This window comes from Typopeltis vanoorti, chromosome 3, assembly GCF_054136105.1.
Source record: "Typopeltis vanoorti isolate ZY-2024b chromosome 3, IOZ_Tvanoo_1.0, whole genome shotgun sequence".
Lineage (NCBI taxonomy): Eukaryota > Metazoa > Arthropoda > Arachnida > Uropygi > Thelyphonidae > Typopeltis > Typopeltis vanoorti.
In genome coordinates this window covers 5,521,651-5,540,956 of record NC_143551.1, presented here as the reverse complement: position 1 = coordinate 5,540,956, position 19,306 = coordinate 5,521,651, and the positions used below count along the sequence as shown (strand labels likewise).

General features: G+C 37.5%; 1 protein-coding gene across 1 annotated transcript in view; it reads left to right on the top strand.

The window, feature by feature from the left end:
• LOC150107878 (GPI inositol-deacylase-like) overlaps nucleotides 1-19,306 on the top strand; it is a 208,894-nt gene that overhangs the window by 120,715 nt on the left and 68,873 nt on the right. The window contains exon 7 of the mRNA XM_090415369.1: nucleotides 4,141-4,237. Within this exon, the coding sequence (XP_090271495.1) occupies nucleotides 4,141-4,237 (97 nt within the window). The remainder of the gene's footprint in view (nucleotides 1-4,140; nucleotides 4,238-19,306) is intronic.

Here is a 19,306-nt window from a genome sequence, read left to right as displayed (position 1 = left end):
GGAATCAGAGGCGAGTGACCAAGATGATGAGTGGTGTGTGGAATGTTCCCTATGAGGACAGATTGAAGGTGTGTGGATTGCAGAAGTTGTTAAGAGAAAAAAAGAGGGAATATGATAGAAACATTTAAGTTTCTTAAAGGATTTTATAAGATAGATGCAGAGAGAATGTTTCAACACTTGGTTAGAGGGACCAGAGCAAGGGATCACCCCTGGAAGTTGAATAAAGGTGTGGTCAGTAGGAGTGTGAACACTAGATTTTTTTGCTTGAAGAGTGGTAAATGAGTGGAATGGGTTGTCACAGTCAGTTGTGAGTACTTAGTCTGTTAATGAGTTCAAAGAAAGGTGTGGATAGATTGTGTCTCCCACGAATATAATAATAATAAATCTGCAATTTGTATTTTTATCTTTTCTTTTATTTCTTTGTTCATGCATTTTATTATTATTTTTAAGTTTCTGGTTGTGGCTTGATTATATCCTTTTCTAGTTTAGTTACCATATTGTACAAAAGCAATTCTGAGCTGTGCAATCGAGGTGCATGTTGAAATATCTGGATTGTTTGGATCTGGATAATAATGTGCAAGAAGCAGTGAAGGCTTAGAAGGAGGCAAAGAAGAAGTGGGACAAGTCAAGAGTGGAGGAGAACAGACAGGAGTACAGAGAGAGAAAGCAAGAAGCCAGAGAATTGTTGCACAGGTGAAGGCAGTGGCTTATCAAGATCTTTATGATCAATTGGAAACAAAGGAAGGATAGAGAAAAATTTAACTGGCAAAACGTAGAAGTAAGGCATCAAAGGACATCTTATATGTGAGGCAGATTAAAGACTCCGAAAGAAGAGTATTAAGGAGGGATGTTGATATAACAAAGAGGTGGAAAATATACTTTGAAAGACTCTTGAACGAGGAAAATGTTAGGACTCACAGAGAGGATGGGCAGCCTTATGAGGGGATGGCGCAGAACATCAGTAGAATGGAAGTTGAAGAAGGCTGTAAAGAGGATGAAAAATCATTATGCCCTGACAGGATCCCAGTGGAGGCATGGAAGGCACTTGGGAAGAGGGCATTGACCTGTTTGGGATCTGTTCATAAAAGTTTGCCAACAACAACAACAACAACAAAAAAAAAAAAAAAAAAAAAAAAACACCTAAGGAGTGGAGGGAAAGTACTCTGGTCCCTGTTTACAAGGGTAAAGGTGATGCACAAGTATTACAGAGGAATAAAGTTGATGTCCCACACAAAGAAAATCCTAGAAAGGGTTCTTGATAGAAGACTGAGGGAGGAGGTGGAGATTACAGAGGAGCAGTTTGACTTCATGCCTGGTTGATCGACGACGGATGCTATCTTTGGGTTATGACAGATGACAAAAAGTTTTGAAAGAAACAATGGGAGCCACATCTGGTATTTATTGATCTGGAGAAAGTGTATGATAGAGTTACAAGGCAAGAAGTCTGGAGGCATCTGAGGGAGAAGGTACTGGAGAAATATCAGATTGGTGTAGGAGATGTACAGAAATGTGAAGACAAGAATTCAGACCTGTCTAGGAGAGACAGTATACTTTCACGTGACAGTGGTTTGTATCAAGGGTCAGTATTAAGTCTGTTCCCTTTTAATATTGTGATGGAGGTGGTGACAGAAGAGGTCAAAGAAGACAATGTTGTATGCAGGTGACATTGTGCTATATGCAGTGGCAGGTAAATTGGAAAGATGGATTTGAGTACTCGAAGAGAGAGAGAGAGGTATGAGGGTGAGCAGAAGTAAGGCAGAGTACATGAGTTGCAAAGGAGATCGCAGCCAAGAGACAGATCTGGAGCTGGAAGGAAATGTCATCAGGAAGGTTAGTGACTTCAGATATTACGAGGCTGATCTGAAAAGTTCTCAGCCTCAACCATAGGTGGCAACACTATCGGCAAGATTTTTTTTTCTTCTAAGTTGGTACATCTGTCATATGCAACCATGTGAAATTGCAAGTCATTCTATCCACTAGTTTGTTTTATACAGCTGTCTGAAACAAAAGACAGCTGTATAAAACAAAAACAAAAAACAAACAAAAAAAAAACTGCCTTGAAATGGATAAAGTTGAATATCGTGTGGTTATAAAATTCTTTGTAAAAGAAGGCCTAAAGAAATTCATTCGAAGTTCATAGAAGTTTATGGGCACTCTTCTCCTTTTTTGACAATTAAGAAATGTTGGCTGAGTTTAAAAGTCTTGAAGATGATCCACATGAAGGACATTCAAAAAGTGTAACAACACCAGAAATCATTGATCAAGTGCACGATATGGTATTGGATGACTGGCAAGTCAAAGTGTGTGAAATTGCTAAGGCTATAGGCATTTCGAAAGAACGTGTAGGATATATTTTGCATGAAGAATTGCAAATGAAAAAGCTTTGTAAGCTTTTGCAAATGAAAAAGATGGGTTCCGTGCTTGTTCACAGCAGATCATAAATGCACTTGCATGAAAATCTCTGAACAGTGCTTGGAGTGTTTTAATAAGAATAAAACTGATTTTGTGCTTTGATTTATTACTATGGATGAGACTTGGATTCACCATTACACACCAGAATCCACACAGCAGTCAAAACAGTGGACAGAATCCAGTTGTTCAGTGCCAAAGAAGACAATGTCAGTTCCATCAGCAGGAAAGGTCATGGTTTTGGGATTTAGCATCCCAAATTAATTATCTTGAAAAGGATAAAACAGTAACCAGGGAATACTATTCTGATCTTTTAACCAGACTAGACAAAAAAATTTGTGAGAAAAGACCCCGTTTGCAGAAGAAAAAATCATCTTTCATTGGGACAATGCATCTGCTCACAAGGTTGGAAGTTTATTTTGCACTTGGTTAGACTAATAATAAATTTAGCTTAATCATCACCACTCTGGGTGTGCCTCCCACTGACGAGACCTCAATAAAGGTCGAAACCGGTCTGGGTAGTGGCCCTTCCCTTAATGAATGGCAGTATACATGTCCACAAGGAGATGTGCTTTGCATTATGGGAGATACTGAGACAAGGAGTGATGAGAGCTTGGTCCACCTTTGCTATGAGTTGCCAAGGGATGTACCACCTTACCTCAGTCCTGAAGATATTTTCAGGTGCAGACTTTGTTTGCTTACACTTGGATAAAGGATTAAACTAAATTTATTATAATCTAACCAAGTGCAAAATAAACTTCCAACATCTTTCTCTAAATCCAGAGTAATTTAATAATAAGGTGGTACACCGGTTAGCAACTCGTATAGGTAAATATGACCTCTCGATTGCTTTTGCCTTAATCATCACCACTCTGGGTGTGCCTCCCACTGAGGAGACCTCAATAAAGGTCGAAACCGGTCTGGGTAGTGGCCCTTCCCTTAATGCATGGCAGTATACATGTCCACAAGGAGATATGCTTTGCATTATGGGAGATACTGAGACAAGGAGCGATGAGAGCTTAATCCACCTTTGCTATGAGTTGCCAAGGGATGTATCACCTTACCTCAGTCCTGAAGATATTTTCAGGTGCAAACTTTGTTTGCTTACACTTGGATAAAGGATTAAACTAAATTTATTTTAGTTTTGGCAATGGGAAAATTAAGGGATCTGCACTATGAATTGTTGGAACATCCACCCTGTTCCCCTGATTTGACTCCCTCTGACTTCTATCTCTTCCTAAAACTAAAACTCTTCCTTGCTGGCTATCTTTTTTCTTCGAATCAAGAAGTGATTGCAGCTGTAGAGAGGTATTTTGCAGATCTTACTGAGAACCACTACAGGGACAGGATAATGGCGCTGGAGCATCGCTGGAATAAATGTATTAGTCTTAATGGAGATTATGTTGAAAAATAAAAATAACTTTGAAATTATAAATTCGTTGTTTCATTGTTAGGCCGAGAACTTTTCAGACCACCCTCGTACCATGGAAAATAAGTATGTGGGAAAGCATTAATATGAGACATTCTAAATCAGTTTGTCTTTGATTTTACTCTATTTGCATTTTAATTTCTTTAAAACCTTTTATGTACTACTAATTATTTAGTAAATAAAAGGTTTCAGTACTTAAACCTTTTATGTACTAAATTATTAACATTAAAATTCAGTGGTAGCATTTTAATTTCATGTTTATCCCTCCAGCATAAGTTTACCTTGTGCTGAATTAATTTCAGGGTGGCTTAATTGCAAGAGCGCTCTTTACTCTTAAAGACTTTGATCCATCCACCATTTCTCTTATTATTACTGAGGGCTCTCCGCATAAAAATCCAGGTAAGTTCCTTTTTTTCATTAAATTTATGTAACTTTCTCTTCAAATAACGTACATCAAACTTTTGCTATAACTACCTCATAAGTAGACCAAAAGAACAGCTTGATATAACGTTTGTCAGTTTCTTTAGCTGTGGAGTTGCTTTGGTTGACATTTTGGTAGTTTACTATAAATTCTGTATAATGATGTTTGATGTAGCTGAATGTAAATATGTTTTACTGAAATACATGAGTAGGATAAAATAAAGGTTGCACTTTTATGTTAAAAGTGGAGCTTTTGTTTTTTCTTGCAACTTTTTTTTTTTTTTTTTAAATCTCTCTCTCTCTCGAATCTCCTCATGTCTCAGGACTTGACCTTTCTGATGATGCTTCTCCATTTCTATATTCCCTGTGCTTATTGCTTGTTCTAGTTTAAGTCTGGTGATTCTTGATATTTGGTCGATCTGTCTGTTGGGGGGGGGGGTTCCCCCTCTTTTTCTTTTTCCACACGGTTTAACCTGGATGATTACATTTTTCAGGCAGTTGCCTTCCCTTCTGCAAATGTGTCCAAAATATTGCTCAATCTCATGTCAATTATGTTTGTCAGTCTTGTGTGGATGTTCAAATTTTCTAGGATACTTTTGTTTGTTTGTTTTTCTGTCCAAGACACACTTAACATTCTTCTTCAGCACCGTAGTTCAAATGCCTCAATTCTTTTATCATCTTTTGTTTTTGTCTGAGACTCTGAAGCATAGAGAAAGATAAAAAAGGTTTCTACAACTTTAATTTTGTCTTGTTGGAGATGGGCCTGTCTTTCCAGATCTTAATTAAATCTGTCATTGCTTTCTTAGCTAGTGCCATTCTTCTTCTTATCTCTTTTTTTAAGTTTTTTAGGTTTAATACTACTTTCCTTCATAATGTGATCCATATAGATAATGAATAACACGGGATAATGTACATTCTTGTCTGATAAGGAAGTACAGGAAGATGATTTGATTTAACATCAAATCATCTTCCTGTACTTCCTTCAATTCTAACTGCTGATTTATAACTCAAATAAAGACTAAGCATTGCTTGATATAATTCCCCATTGTACCGTACAATTGTAGCGGTTTGAATAGCTTTTCTCTTGGCACCTCTTCATATGCCTTTTGCACATCCACAAAACTTACAAATATACTTTGTTATATTCCCACGATTTCTCAACTATTTGTCATAAAGTGAAAATCTGATCCTGACAGCCTCTATCTGGTCTGAATCCAGCTTGTTCTTCACCAAGCTTCCCTTCCATAAACCTTCTTAACTGTTTCTGAAGTATACTTTCATAAATCTTACCAAGAACACTCAGTAGGGAAATACCTTTTCTAATTTTAAAATAAAACATTCAGTTTTATTTCCCTTTTTTGTATATGGGTACTATGAGAGCTCTACTCCAATCATTTGGAATTCATCCCTCTGTCCAGGTCTTCTGAACTATTCAGTGCAACCACTGCAAGACTTTTATAGCTCCATACTTGAGCATTTCTGATTGAATATCATCTACCCCCACTGCCTTTCCACATTTCAGGATTTTGATGGCTTTTTCTACTTCAAATATGGATACATATTCTTGACTGCATGCCTGTGAAAGTGCTTTTTATCACTGTTTTATCACAGCAATTTTTTGAAGTAATTGCCATACATCAAGGTTATCTTATTCTCCAGTTTCCATGCCACCTTTATCATCTCTGAGAACTACTATGAGACCTAACACAGAGGAAACAAATCAGGGAAACAAAATTATAAAAGGAAGAATGGTGAGAATATAAGTGTAAGAGTGACAATGTTATATAACTGTGTTAATGACAGGAATAGGCTTTATCATGGAACTGTTGACCTGGAGAGAACAATTTCGAATTTGTGTTTGTCAGGTTTACATGTATAAGGCACTACTATAGGGGGGTGCTTAAGGGTCAAAGCTGTATAACTGAGAGGAGACCTCCACATAGCCTTTCAAGGAATGCGGAGAACCGACCAGAGCTTCTGACCTAATGACCAATCCTCACCTTCTCGTGGTGCACCCTGTTGGGTATCTACTTGGATACTGAACGAACGAAGATGGGCTGGCAATTTGGGATTTAGCCGACCAAATTGTATTCTTATTGGTTAAACCAAAATAAAAAAATGATGGTACAACATGACAAAATTTCATGCCGGCTGGGGCGTCACCCAGTTAAACAAGGCCCCCTTTGTTTTCGCCAGGGAACCAGGGCGAACAGCAAAAAGTCAGCTACTGGAACAAATCTGAAAACAAACCCAACTCAACATCACCAGAGTTAAAGATCGGTACTATCAACGTAAGAAGCCTGAATGGCAAAGAAATGGAGCTAGCTGAGGAATTAGATAAGTACCAGATCGACATAATAGGGGTGACTGAAACAAAAAAGACCAAAACTGGTGAGATCTTTCTGAGCAATAAATACAAAATGTTATATTCAGGCAATGACAATCAAGGAAAAGAAGGAGTAGCCATAGTATTCAACACAAAATACGAGGCTAATCTTCTTGAATGGCAGTCAGTCTCAAGTAGAGTAATGTGGGCAAATACGAGAATAGGGAACTGGACAATGAGACTTATTTGTGCCTATGGTCCCACAGAAGGTTCTACTAAGGTAGAAGTGGAGGAATTTTTTGACGCTTTAGAAAAAGCAACTGACACAATGAAAAAGGAAAAGTTGGTCCTTGTTGGGGATCTAAATAGCAGAGTAGGAAATGATTGTGAGACATACAAAAATATTTTGGGAAAATTTGGTGAAAAGAGCAAAGCTAATAATAATGGCAAATATCTGTTGGATTTCTGCTCAGGACATGGACTGGTTATTACTAACACTATGTTCCAACATAAAAATGTGCACAAATTCACATGGAGAGAAGAGGCTAGGGATAAGAAAAGTCTCATTGACTATGTTATTGTTGATAGTGATATTTTCTCTCTGGTGCAGGACACCATAGTGTACAGAGGATTTGAAATTGGAAGTGATCACTATTTAGTCTTGAGCAGGATAAAATTGAATTTCATATTGAAAAGAATAACATGTAAGAAAGTTTTAAAGCGAATAAAAGTTGAGCAGCTCTCAGATGTGAACTGTAGACTAAAATACACAAAGATTATTGAAAAGAAAATGAAAGAAAAAAATGAAAAAATGAAACTCTGAAGAAAACATTGATTGATTCTGCCAGAGAGGCATGTGGTGAGGTTTTGTGCAAGGATAAAAAAATCAGAACTCCCTGGTGGACACAGGAAGTTAAAGAGGCAGTGTTATGTCCCTATCTTACAATTTTTGTTTGTCTTACAAATTGCCTTCGTCTATATTCTTCTAACTTCTACTTTCAAGACCACCAAAATTTCTACTAATATCCGAGTTATTGTTCCCCGTAGTATCCCTAGTATTTGTATTTTAACTGAGCCCTTTGGGATATTTAGTTAAGATATTTTATACATAAACAGAGAAAAGGAACTCAAATATCTGAAAGTGTAACTATTGCAGTCGTGACACTATTTCTTGTTACTCAACATTAATTCCTTAAACTTCCCGTTTCTTAACATTAATTCCCCGCGTGATTAGGCTCAAATGTTTCTAAGCGGTGCATTGGATTAGCAATATCAGACAACTTTTTTTTTTCATTAAACAAAAGGTTTATTAGTTCTCTAAACATGGTACATATCAAAATACTCAACTAAATTACTTACACACTAAAATTAGCTTACTACAAGTAGTTGGGCTATGATTCGACAAAAGTTACTACGATCATGCCGCTACAAAATTTCATACAAAACATGAATTCACTTAACATGGACAAATTAGATTACCACACACTATTAGATTATTCAACTTCAAGTACACTAACAAGATCATTAACTACTCTAGCACATATTTATGACAATTCCGATTCTCTACACATCACACTAGGCATTCAAATTCCTCAGGCTACTTGATTACTCAATTCACACTAATCAAACTCAATATTAACAAAACCATTTACTTCATTAACACACAACTATGTCATTAACTTTCCTTTTAAAATATAGTAGGCACTCAAGATTCTTAGGACAATTAATTATTCCCAAATTATCAACACTAGCTAGCTTACTTTTAACACTCTCTATCAAATTCTAAAGTCCTATTATAATTTCTCCCTGATCACTTTAACAGTTCCGTATTATGACAATGGTACCTATCACAAACAACTTCTAGTTAACATAAGACAAAATTCACAATACCTTTCTTTAGCTTCACTTACGGGCCTTTACCTTCTACTGAACGAACTTGCTTGCATAACTTCTTGCAATTCAGGGCTATATAAACATCTGCGCGGTCAGCTGTACTATCCGAAACGAGGACATCGATATCTTCACAGTTTCCTATGACTCTATGGCATATTTCGCTTTCTACATAGGAATACGGGAATAGCTTTCCCGCTCACCTTCGATTCCTTGTTGTGGCATGAGGATATAAGCCATATCTCTCCACTCAGGAACACCGTGAAATCCACTAGAAAACCAAACTAAAACCACTGCGATCATCCAAACGTTTCTTCTCCTCTGGCAAAAGGCAAAAAGGCCTCAAGCCTCCTTGACTATCTAAACATCTTCTCCAAAACCCAAAAGAGCCTACTCTTCTGAAAAGCCACGAGGGGGGGGGGTTACCAACCCTTTTATAGCTGCTCCCCTTACGGTGCCCTTTCTTACTTTTTTTCCCGCCTCCTACTTGTTTTCCGTCTGTCTACCAATTGGGTAGCATTTTGCCGCCATATGTCATTTTGATCGGCAACTCGTAACGAAGTTTCTATCCGGGTATAGGCCCTAAGCGATATTCCGTTATTTCTCTTGTTAGCCTCTATCTTAACCCCCTTTTAAACCTTTTCTCAGAATTCTACTTAATGCTTAATCTGTAGCCTCTTACATAGCGTATTTCATGACTCATTCTTTTATACTTATGCACTTAACTCTTTCATTCTTAATCGCATTACTATATTAATTCTTAGTTAGCTACTTATTTAATACAAATTCCTTGTTTAGTCATAATACATCTTAATACATTCTTTTCTTTTGCTATCTTAACTAAACAATAGACCTTTACATTTCACTCAATTTATACTGGATGCAAGAATATTTTATTAATTAAATTATTCCTTTTATGCAGGGGTTTTTATTTATGTAATTTATTTTTCATGTTATACCATGATAACTGAGAATATTATATTCTCAAGATATCAGGTGTAACAGCAGTGAAGGAAAAGAAGAAAGCATATCAAAAGTTCCTGGCAAATAAGTCAGCTTTTACTCTTACAGAATACAGAGACAAATGTAAGAAAGCTAAACAGTGTGTAAAACTAGCTAAACAAAAGTCATGGGAGGATTTTGGCAAGAATATAGAAAATAAATATCAAGAAGGTGACAAAATATTCTGGAGGTTGTTGAAGAAGCTTAGGAATGGAGGAAAGAGTGCTGTAAAAGGAGTTAGAGATGATAAAGGTGACATGAAAACAGGAGAAAAGATATCCTTGAAGTATGGAGTAATTACTTTGAAAAACTGCTAAATGAAACAAGCAGTGATGACAGCACAGTGATAAAAAAACACTCACCAGGCATGCAGTCAGGAATACATACCCATACTTGAAGTAGAAAAAGCCATCAACGGCTTGAAATGTGGAAAGGCAGCAGGAGTAGATCATAATCGACCAGAAATGCTGAAGTATGGTGGTGTGAGAGTCTTACAGTGGCTGCACTGCATAGTTCAGAAAGCCTGGACAGAGGGACGAATTCCCAATGATTGGAGTAGAGCTCTCATAGTAACCATGTATAAAAAGGGAAATAAAACAATGTGAGAATTACAGAGGTATTTCCCTACTGAGTGTTCCTGGCAAGATCTATACAAGTATACTTGAAAAACTGTTGAGAAGAATTGTGGAAAAAAAGCTTGGTGAAGAACAAGCTGGATTCAGGCCAAATAGAGGCTGTCAGGATCAGATCTTCACTTTACGACAAATAGTCGAGAAAGCCTGGTAATATAACAAAGATTTATAGTTAAGTTTTGTCGATTTGGAAAAGGCATATGACAAGGTGCCAAGAGAGAAGCTATTCAATATGCTGTAGTTATATGTGTCAATGGGGCATTATATCAAGCAATACTTAGTCTTTATTTGAGTTGTAAGTCAGCAGTTAGAATTGAAGGAAGTACAAGAAGATGGTTTAATGTTAAATCTGGTGTGAGATGAGACAAGGATGTACATTATCCCCTCTGTTATTCATTATCTATATTCATTATCTCTGTTATTCATTATCATTATGAAGGAAAGTGGTATTAAACCTGATATCAAAATTGGAGATGTTAATGTCAGCTCTTTGCTTTATGCGGATGATGTTATACTTCTAAATAAATCCGCTACAAGTCTGCAAGATTCTCTGACTAAATTGAATAGCTGTTGTAATAGATATGGTATGAAGGTCAGCAATAAAAAGACAAAGACAATGAAAATAGGCAGATTCATTGAAAATGTCAACTGCGTTGTGAATGGAGAACCTGTGGAACAAGTAAAATATTTCAGCTACTTAGGCACGATTTTTACTGAAGATGGTAAATTAAATATAGAAATAGACAACAGAATCAGCAAAGCTGGTATGGTGGGAAGTCAATTGAATAAATTCATATGGAGTAAGAGAGAAATTAGTCGGAACACTAAATTAGCTGTATACAAGACAGTGTTCAAACCAGTTTTAACTTATGGATCTGAGAGCTGGGTCAGAAGTAAAACACTTGACCTAAGACTAGAGACCGCAGATATGAGAGTCCTGAGAAAGATTCGAGGCGTGAACAGATGGCATCAATGGCAATATCATATTAAAAATGAGCATATTAGGAAAGAACTTGACATTGTCAGCATCCAGGAATGCGTTAGCAGAGCTAATCTCAGGTGGTATGGTCATTTAAATAGAATGGGAGAGGGAAGATTAGCAAAAACAAGTGTTCTCTGCCAGGTTATCAGGAAAACGACCCAGAGGAAGACCAAGATATAGGTGGATTGATACGGTACAAAGTGCCTTAGACGATAGAAATATAAGATCTAATAATGTTGGAGTCTTGACAAGTAACAGACTGATTTATAGGAAAATTGTAGATAGGAAGTTAGTAATGATGTAATTTTTTCATGTAGTGCTGTCACATCCTGTACACCCCTTGAGGGTATATGGCAGGAATTTGATGATGATGATGGCACTATAGAAGAACAGAGATCTGCAAGTTGTTCAACTGTGTCATGCAGACTGCAGACAAGAGTATACAAAAGAACATTCATAGATTATTATGTCTGTACACAATGCTGGAAGTATCAGAAACAAAGGAGTAGAGTTTGTTTCCTTGGTCAATATGTTGGGACCTCAGATTGTAGGCATTAATGAGACCAGACTATCAGAATCAGAGATACTAACTGGTATCGAGTGTGTAAAAGGTACAGTATTTTCAGGAAGGATAGATAGGAGAGGAGAGGGTGTGCTGCTAATGATATCGGATGACTTCAGTCGAGTTAGAGTTGAGACCTATGAGTGTAGTATTACTACTAAAAGTATTTGTTGCAGTGAGTTTGAAGCCATCTGATGAGAGGTAGAATCTAACAAGATCAATTACATGGTGGAGTGTTATAGAAATCTGGTGGTTCAGTTGCTAGTGATGAAGAAATGCATCACCAAATAGAAAAGATGAGAGCAAAAAGAGTAATCAGAATGGGAGACTTCAGTTATCCAAATAACTGTTAGATTTAATTTAAAAAAAGAGTATTAGATTTGATTAGTGTTAGAGGGCATTCCAATTAAAGTCATAACTATTCTGACAGTGATCGTGTGGTACTCACTTTGGAAATAATTAAGTTTATGAATTTTCCATTCAGAAAAGGTTATATGTCAACTACAAAAGCAGGAAATTATGACCAACTAGGGATTATACTGAGTTCAGTTAATGGGATCGGTTGCTAGATGGGAATAATATCGACAGTGCGTGGGTAGCATTTAAACAATACTTAAATGATGCAAAAACAGAATATCTCCCAAGAGTTCAAAGAATAAATGGGATAGGAGTAATGGATGTGTAATCTATTAAGCAAGAGATTTGTAAGAAAAGGATGATGTGGAAGGAATACTGTTCATAAGGATGATATCCATTATGAAAATTATAAGCAGCAGGCTAGAATACTCACAACTGTTGTATGGTAAAGAAAGTCTGAGCATGAAAAGAAACTGGCTCTGCATGCTAAAGACAATCCATAAGAATTCTATTGACATTCTGCAAGTAAATGGAAGAATGAATATGAAAGAATTAAAATAAATACAGGATGGGCGATAGATGGGGTTGGTGTAGTTGCAGTCAGTTGGTGGATTGTGAGTGGTGGAGACAGAGTTGTAGAGCAGATACCCTCCCTCGATGAGTCTTTGGACTCCCTAGAGCTGACAAATAATAATAAGAGGATGGCTGACTGACAGATATCAAAAAGTGGTATACGAGGGATGTGAGTCGGCAAGATGTAAGGTTAATTGATTTCTCTGCCTCCGGACCTGATGGCTTTCCTGCGTCTAAGCTTCGGAAGGTGCCGTTAAAGATTTAACCCATTGATGTATCCCAAACTTCAAGACTTTACATTTTGCTACTTTAAACCAATTTCCCCATTCATTGTCCCTCTGTTCAGTTTATTCAAATCCTCTTGCAGGGCTGCCACATCTACACTGTTACTAATAATCCTACCCAGCTTCATATCATCTGCAAACAAATGAATATCCCCTTACAATCCATTGACAATGTTGTTGATATAAAGATTAAACAGTACAAGTCCCAGTGCTGAGCCCTGTTTAACCCCACTTGTGACCTTCTGCCTTTTTGATATTGCCCCACCATACACACCTCTCTGATACCTATCAGACAGCCAATCCTGAATCCATTTGACTAACCCGATATCTAAATCTATGTGCTGCAACTTAAGTATCAGCTTATCATATGGTACCCTATCAAATGCCTTTGCAAAATCCAAAAACATGCCAGTATATGCCTTTCCCTCATCAACTGCTCTTGTCACTTTATTATAAAAGGCAATCATATTACTAAAGCAAGAGCACCCCGTAACAAATCCATGTTGATTCTCACAGACAACATTGCCCTCATCTGCCCAACGCTGTATATGGATCCTCACTAATTTCTTCAAGACCTTTACAAGTACTGATGACACACCAATTGGCCTATAATTAGACAGTTCCAGTCTGCTATTGCCCTTATGCAATGGCACTAAGGGCGGTAGCATTTACCTACCTTCCTTCCATTCCCTGGGTATCTTTCCTTTCATTGAAAAGCCAGGTCAACGGAGTTGTCAGTTCTTTAGCACATTCTCTCAAAACTCGTGGTGAAATACCATCCAGTCCCCCAGCTTTACTGATATCCAGAGTACTTAATATTTGGAATGCACTCTCCTCTTGCACCTCTAAACCTCGAACCCTCCTTATCCCTCTAGTATTAAAACCTATTTCTCCAGGATGAAATATGCCAATAAAGTGTTCATTGAACAACTCCACTATGTCCTCTGTATCAGTCACTCTCTTCCCATTTTTATCCCACAATATCATTCTTCCACACTCGTTTCTCCTCCTGTTGGCCACATAACTAAAAAAATTTCCATATGATTTTCTTTGGATCTTAATACCAATCTTTACTTTCAAATTCTAGTTTTGCCCTCTGCAGCTAAATGGTCAATATATAACCTATATAACATAGTCAATCAGAATTTTCTTATTTCTTGCATTTTCTCTCCATGTGAGTTTGTGCACATTTTTATGTTGGAACATTATTAGCTTTGCTGTTTTCTCCAAATTTTCCCAAAATATTTTTGTATGTCTGACAATCATTTCCTCCTCTGCTATTTAGATCCCCAACAAGGACCAACTTTTCCTTTTTCATTGTGTCAACTGCTTTCTCTAAAGCTGAAAAAATTCCTCCGCTTCTACCATAGTAGAATCTTCTGTGGGACAATAGGCACAAATAACTCTCCTTGTCCAGTTCCCCGGTCTGATATTTGTCCACATAACTCTATATGATATTGCATAACTTTACTGAATATAACATTTTGTATTTATTTTTTAGAAAGATCCCACCAGTTTGTCTTTTTTGTTTCAGTAACTTCTATTATGTCGAAATGATACTTATCCAATTATTTTGTTAGTTCCATATCTTTGCCATTTAGGCTTCTTATATTGATAGTACCAATCTTGAACTGTGATGGTGAGTTGGGATGTGTTTCAGAATCTGTTCCAGTAGCTAACTTTTTGCTCTTCACCTTGGTTCCTTGCCGAAAACAACATGGGTCTTGTTTAACTGGGCGATGCCCCAGCCTGCATGGAATTCTTTCATGTTGTACCATCATGTTACATTTTGTATTTATGCTAAATACAGTTTGGTTGACTAAATCCCAAATTACCTGCCCATCCTTGTTTGTTCAGTATCCAAGTAGATACCTAACAGGGTGCACCATGAGAAGATGAGGATAGGCTATTAGGGCAGATGATCTGGTCAGTTCTCTGTATTTTCCTTTAAATGCTATGTGGAGGTCTCCTTCTAGTTATGAAGCTTTGACCATTAAGCATCCATATGTAAAAGTAACTAAAGAAAAAGTTGCAAGAAGACTTCTCTAGGACTGTAGAAGATAACTATGGCAAAATGTTCTGGAGGTTATTGAAAAAGCTTAGAAATGGAGGAATTGAGGATAAATGCAATAAAAGTATAATGAAAACTGAAGATGAGGATATTCTAAATGTCTAGCATAATTACTTTGAAAGATTGTTAAACAAAACAATTAGTGACAGAATGGTAGTAGTAGTACAAAATTTTCAAGATAAATGCCAACAGGAGTACATATCAGGATTTGAGGTAGAAAAATCAATCAAAAGCCTGAAATGTGGAAAGCAACTCGAGTTGATGGCATTCGACTAGAAATGATCAAATATGAAGCATTTCTATTATTGTTGTGCAATGGTCATACTGTGTAATTCAGATGTTTTGGTTAGAAGGCAGATTTTAGATAATAGGGAGTAGAGATCTTATAGTTCCTCATCTTCTAGAAATGGAATTATTATTATTAAGAGAGAGAGACTTCCAGGGAGCAAGGACATCGAGGAACGCCACATACTACACACATCAGTTATATCATACTCATTTTTGAATTCATTCACACTGCTTACACGCACAACATCCAATGGTCATCCATTCCAATCACTCACCACCCTTTGAGAGAAAAAGCTCACCTCATTTATTAGCAGCCCTCATTATACAAGAAAGAAAATAAGCTAGAATGTAAAAATTATAGAACAATTGCCTTGATAAGTCACCTTGGTAAAGTGATGATGATCATTCTTGTGTAGAGGCTTAAGTGCTGTGAGGACATTATGTTGGAGGTTTAATAGATTTTTTACAACACTCAAAAAGAATTAAAATAGAATTTAATACTTCCTATATTTCGTCCTAGTCACTAGGACAGCTACGGGGATTACAAAAACAATTAATGTAACATGCGCACAAAAACTTACAATACTAAGCCCAACCACGTGGGTGACACTAAAGTCGAAGTCCTATCTAGGTGGAGCGCCCTCTAAGGGCGGTAGTAGGTGGCCTGGAATGTAAGGTGGGACCTCTGGTGATGAGTGTTTCCCAAATCTTCGGAAGCTTAATGCAACCGTATTTGTTAAGATTTGGTTGGTTTCTGAGAGCTGCTGCTGCTTCTAAGAAAAGTCTCTCTTTCTTGAATTTGCTGTGGTGGAGCATGGTGGTTTTCTTCCATGATACTCTGTGGGTGGTGTCCAAAACATGGTCAGCCAAGCCTGAATGGCCATAGTTGTGTTTAACGATGTACAACTTGTGTTCCTCCAGGCGGATGGATGCTGATCTGCCTGTCTGTCCAAAGTACGCAAGCTTACAGGAACAGGGTACTTTGTAAACTCCAGGCAGAGAGAAAGGAGGGAGCTGATCTTTCGTAGAATGGATAAGGGTAGCAAGTTTGCAGTAGGGCTTATATGCTGTGTGTAGGTTATACTTTTTTAGTATCTTGGCTATTTTTTCCGAAGTGCCTCAGATGTAGGGTATGGTGATGGCATTTTTAAAATCTTGTTGACGAGAGGGACGGGGAATGGGGGAGGAATTGATTATTTTTTTGATACTGTGTTCGCTGTAGCCATTGGAGAGAAAAGTTCTGTGTATGTGGTTAAGCTCAGTAGTGAGGGCGGTTCCACTGGAACAAAGATTGTGGGCTCTCTTTGTAAGGGTTTTAATGATGCCATATTGTTGTGAGAGGTGGTGGTGGGAGAGTTTGTATCTGCCTGTGTGTGTGTAGGTTTTCTGTATACAGTGAAGGCAAGTGTATTATTAGGCAGGCGCGTGACTAAGGTGTCTAGGAAGGGTAAACAATTGTTCTTTTCTTTTTCCATAGTAAACTGGATTCTTGGATGTAGGCTATCGAGATGACCGAGGAAGGAGTCTAATGTGTCTGGGCCATGAGGCAAATAGAGAACACATCATCTACATATCTTAGCCAGATAGAAGGTTTGAGTGGGGCTGAGTCTATGGCTCGTTTTTCGAAATCTTCCATATAGAAATTGGCAAGGGGGAGTGAGAGGGGGGAACCCATGGCGGTTCCCTCTATCTTTGTAGATTTTGTTGTTCCAAGAGAAATACCCAGAGTTGATGGCAAAGGAAAAGAGATCTAAAATGTCAGAGGGGAAAACGTTTTCTAAGAGAGATAAAGTGTCAGTTAAGGGAATATTGGTAAACAAAGAGGAGATATCAAAGCTTACTAATATGTCTGTATTATTCAAGGTTAAATTTTCTGTGAGGGCTTTAAAGTGGGTCGAGTTTTTTATATAGGAAGCTGAATTTCCGGTGAGGGGGGACAGAGTTGGCCAGCTGTTTAGACAGTCTGTAACTAGGTGCATTGGTGGCATCTACTATAGGTCTGAGTGGGGAATTGGGTTTGTGGATTTTTGGTAAACCGTATATTCGGGGGGGGGGGGGGGAAAGGTTTAAGTTTTTTTGTGACGTCAGGGGGCCAGGAGGTTACTTTTTAAAGTAAGATTTTTAATTTCTTAACTTGTTTTTGTGGGGTCGTGTTCTAGCAGGATGTAGGTAGCGCGATCGCGGAGGATAATGTTCATTTTACGATTGTATTCGCTGGTATTAAGAACAACTGTGGCATTACCCTTATCTGCTCTGGTGATGATGATACTTTTTTCTTTGCGTAGTTTCTGGAGAGCCATGTGTTGGACATAAGATAAGTTACTTTTTGGAGGAGTGAACGAAGAGTGAGCGAGGATGTTGGCTGCGTCGAGTCTGATGTTGTTGGCTACCTCCGACGGTAAGCGACCGATCCCCCGTTCGACGTTAACCATTACATCGAGCACCGGCACTTCTTTCGGGGTGATGGCAAAATTACGGCCGAGGCAAAGGGCACTGACGGCATCCTCGTTGAGCCTTTTGGAAGAGAGGTTTATTACTGTCTGGAGCAGTTGAATTTGTGGTTGTGGTTTGTCTTTAACCAGGTTGCTTATAAACAGAAGAGGTAGACCATACAGAGAATGGATAGACGATATAAAAGACTGGTGTGGAATGGGTGTACAAAAACTGCGACACTGTGCACTGGACAAAGAAAGGTGGAAGAAGATAGTGAAACAGGCATCAGACATCAATGGGCAGTGAGCCCATGATTCATGATGATGATGGTGATGATTCTCAGCTTCCAAGGATGCCCTCTCATCCTTTTCCCACCCTTCATAAATTGAAAAATTTATGAAATCTTTTAGAAGTTTGTAAGTCTCAATCATATCTCCCCTCTTTCTCCTGTTTGCTAGTGTCTGCAGTCTACAATTCTCAACCTGTCTCCATAATCAGTATTCCACAATCCTGATATAATTTTTAAGACTCTCCTTTGTACTCTCTCCAATATATCAGATTCACAATGGAAACCAGGAGTCCAGACCTGTGCACAATAGTCCAAGTGAATAAAGCTGAATGTGAGCAATTGCGGTATTAAGTGTTCCAGGTAAGATTTATGCAAGCATACTTGAGAATATACTGAGAGGAATTTGGAGAAGAACCAGCTAGGTTCAGGCCAAATTAAGGTTGTTAAGATCAGATTTTCACTTCATGACAAATAGTTGAGAAATCACACAAATATGACAAAGATCTGTACTTAATTTTTGGAGATTTGGAAAAAGCATATGACAAAGAGCCCACAGAAAGACTTTAAAATGTTAGAATTATATGGGATCAGTGGAAAGTTATACACATCAATATATGTAATCTATATTTATGTTCTGCATCCACAGTAAGAATTGAAGGGAATACAGGAGTTTTATTAATATAAAATAAGGTGTAACACAAACATTCACATTATCTCTGCTCTTATTCATCATCTCTATAGATCACATTATGAAAGAAAGTGGCATTAAACCTGATATCAGAATTGGTGATATATGATGTACTCCCAAGGACATGCAGTGCAAGTCTCCAGGATATTCTATGAACAAAATTGAATAACAACTGTAACAAATTTAGCATGAAAATCATCAATAAAAGACCAAAACTATGAAAATAGGCAGGAACATAAGAAACTTCAGCTGCATTCTCAATGGAGAATCTATAGAAGTAGTAAAATATTTCAGCTGTTTAGCCACAGGTTTTAGTGAAGATAACGAATTAAATGTGGAAATGTCAACAGAATAACACAGGTATTGTTGGGAGACAGTTGATAAATTTTTATGGAATAAGAGAGAAATTAGCTAAGGTACAAAACTAGCAGTATACAAGTGTTCAAACCAGTTTAAGTTATGATCCAAGAGTTGGGTTAGAAATAAAGCACTTGCTCAATCAAAGAATAGAGACCACAGATATAAGAGCTGTGTGAAAAATTAGAGCTTTAACAGATTGGTATCAATGGCAGAATCATGTTAAAAATGAAGATATTAGAAAGAAACATGACATTTAAGGATGTGTGATTCAAGTAGTCAGAGCTAAGGTGTTTGGTCACTTAAATTATATA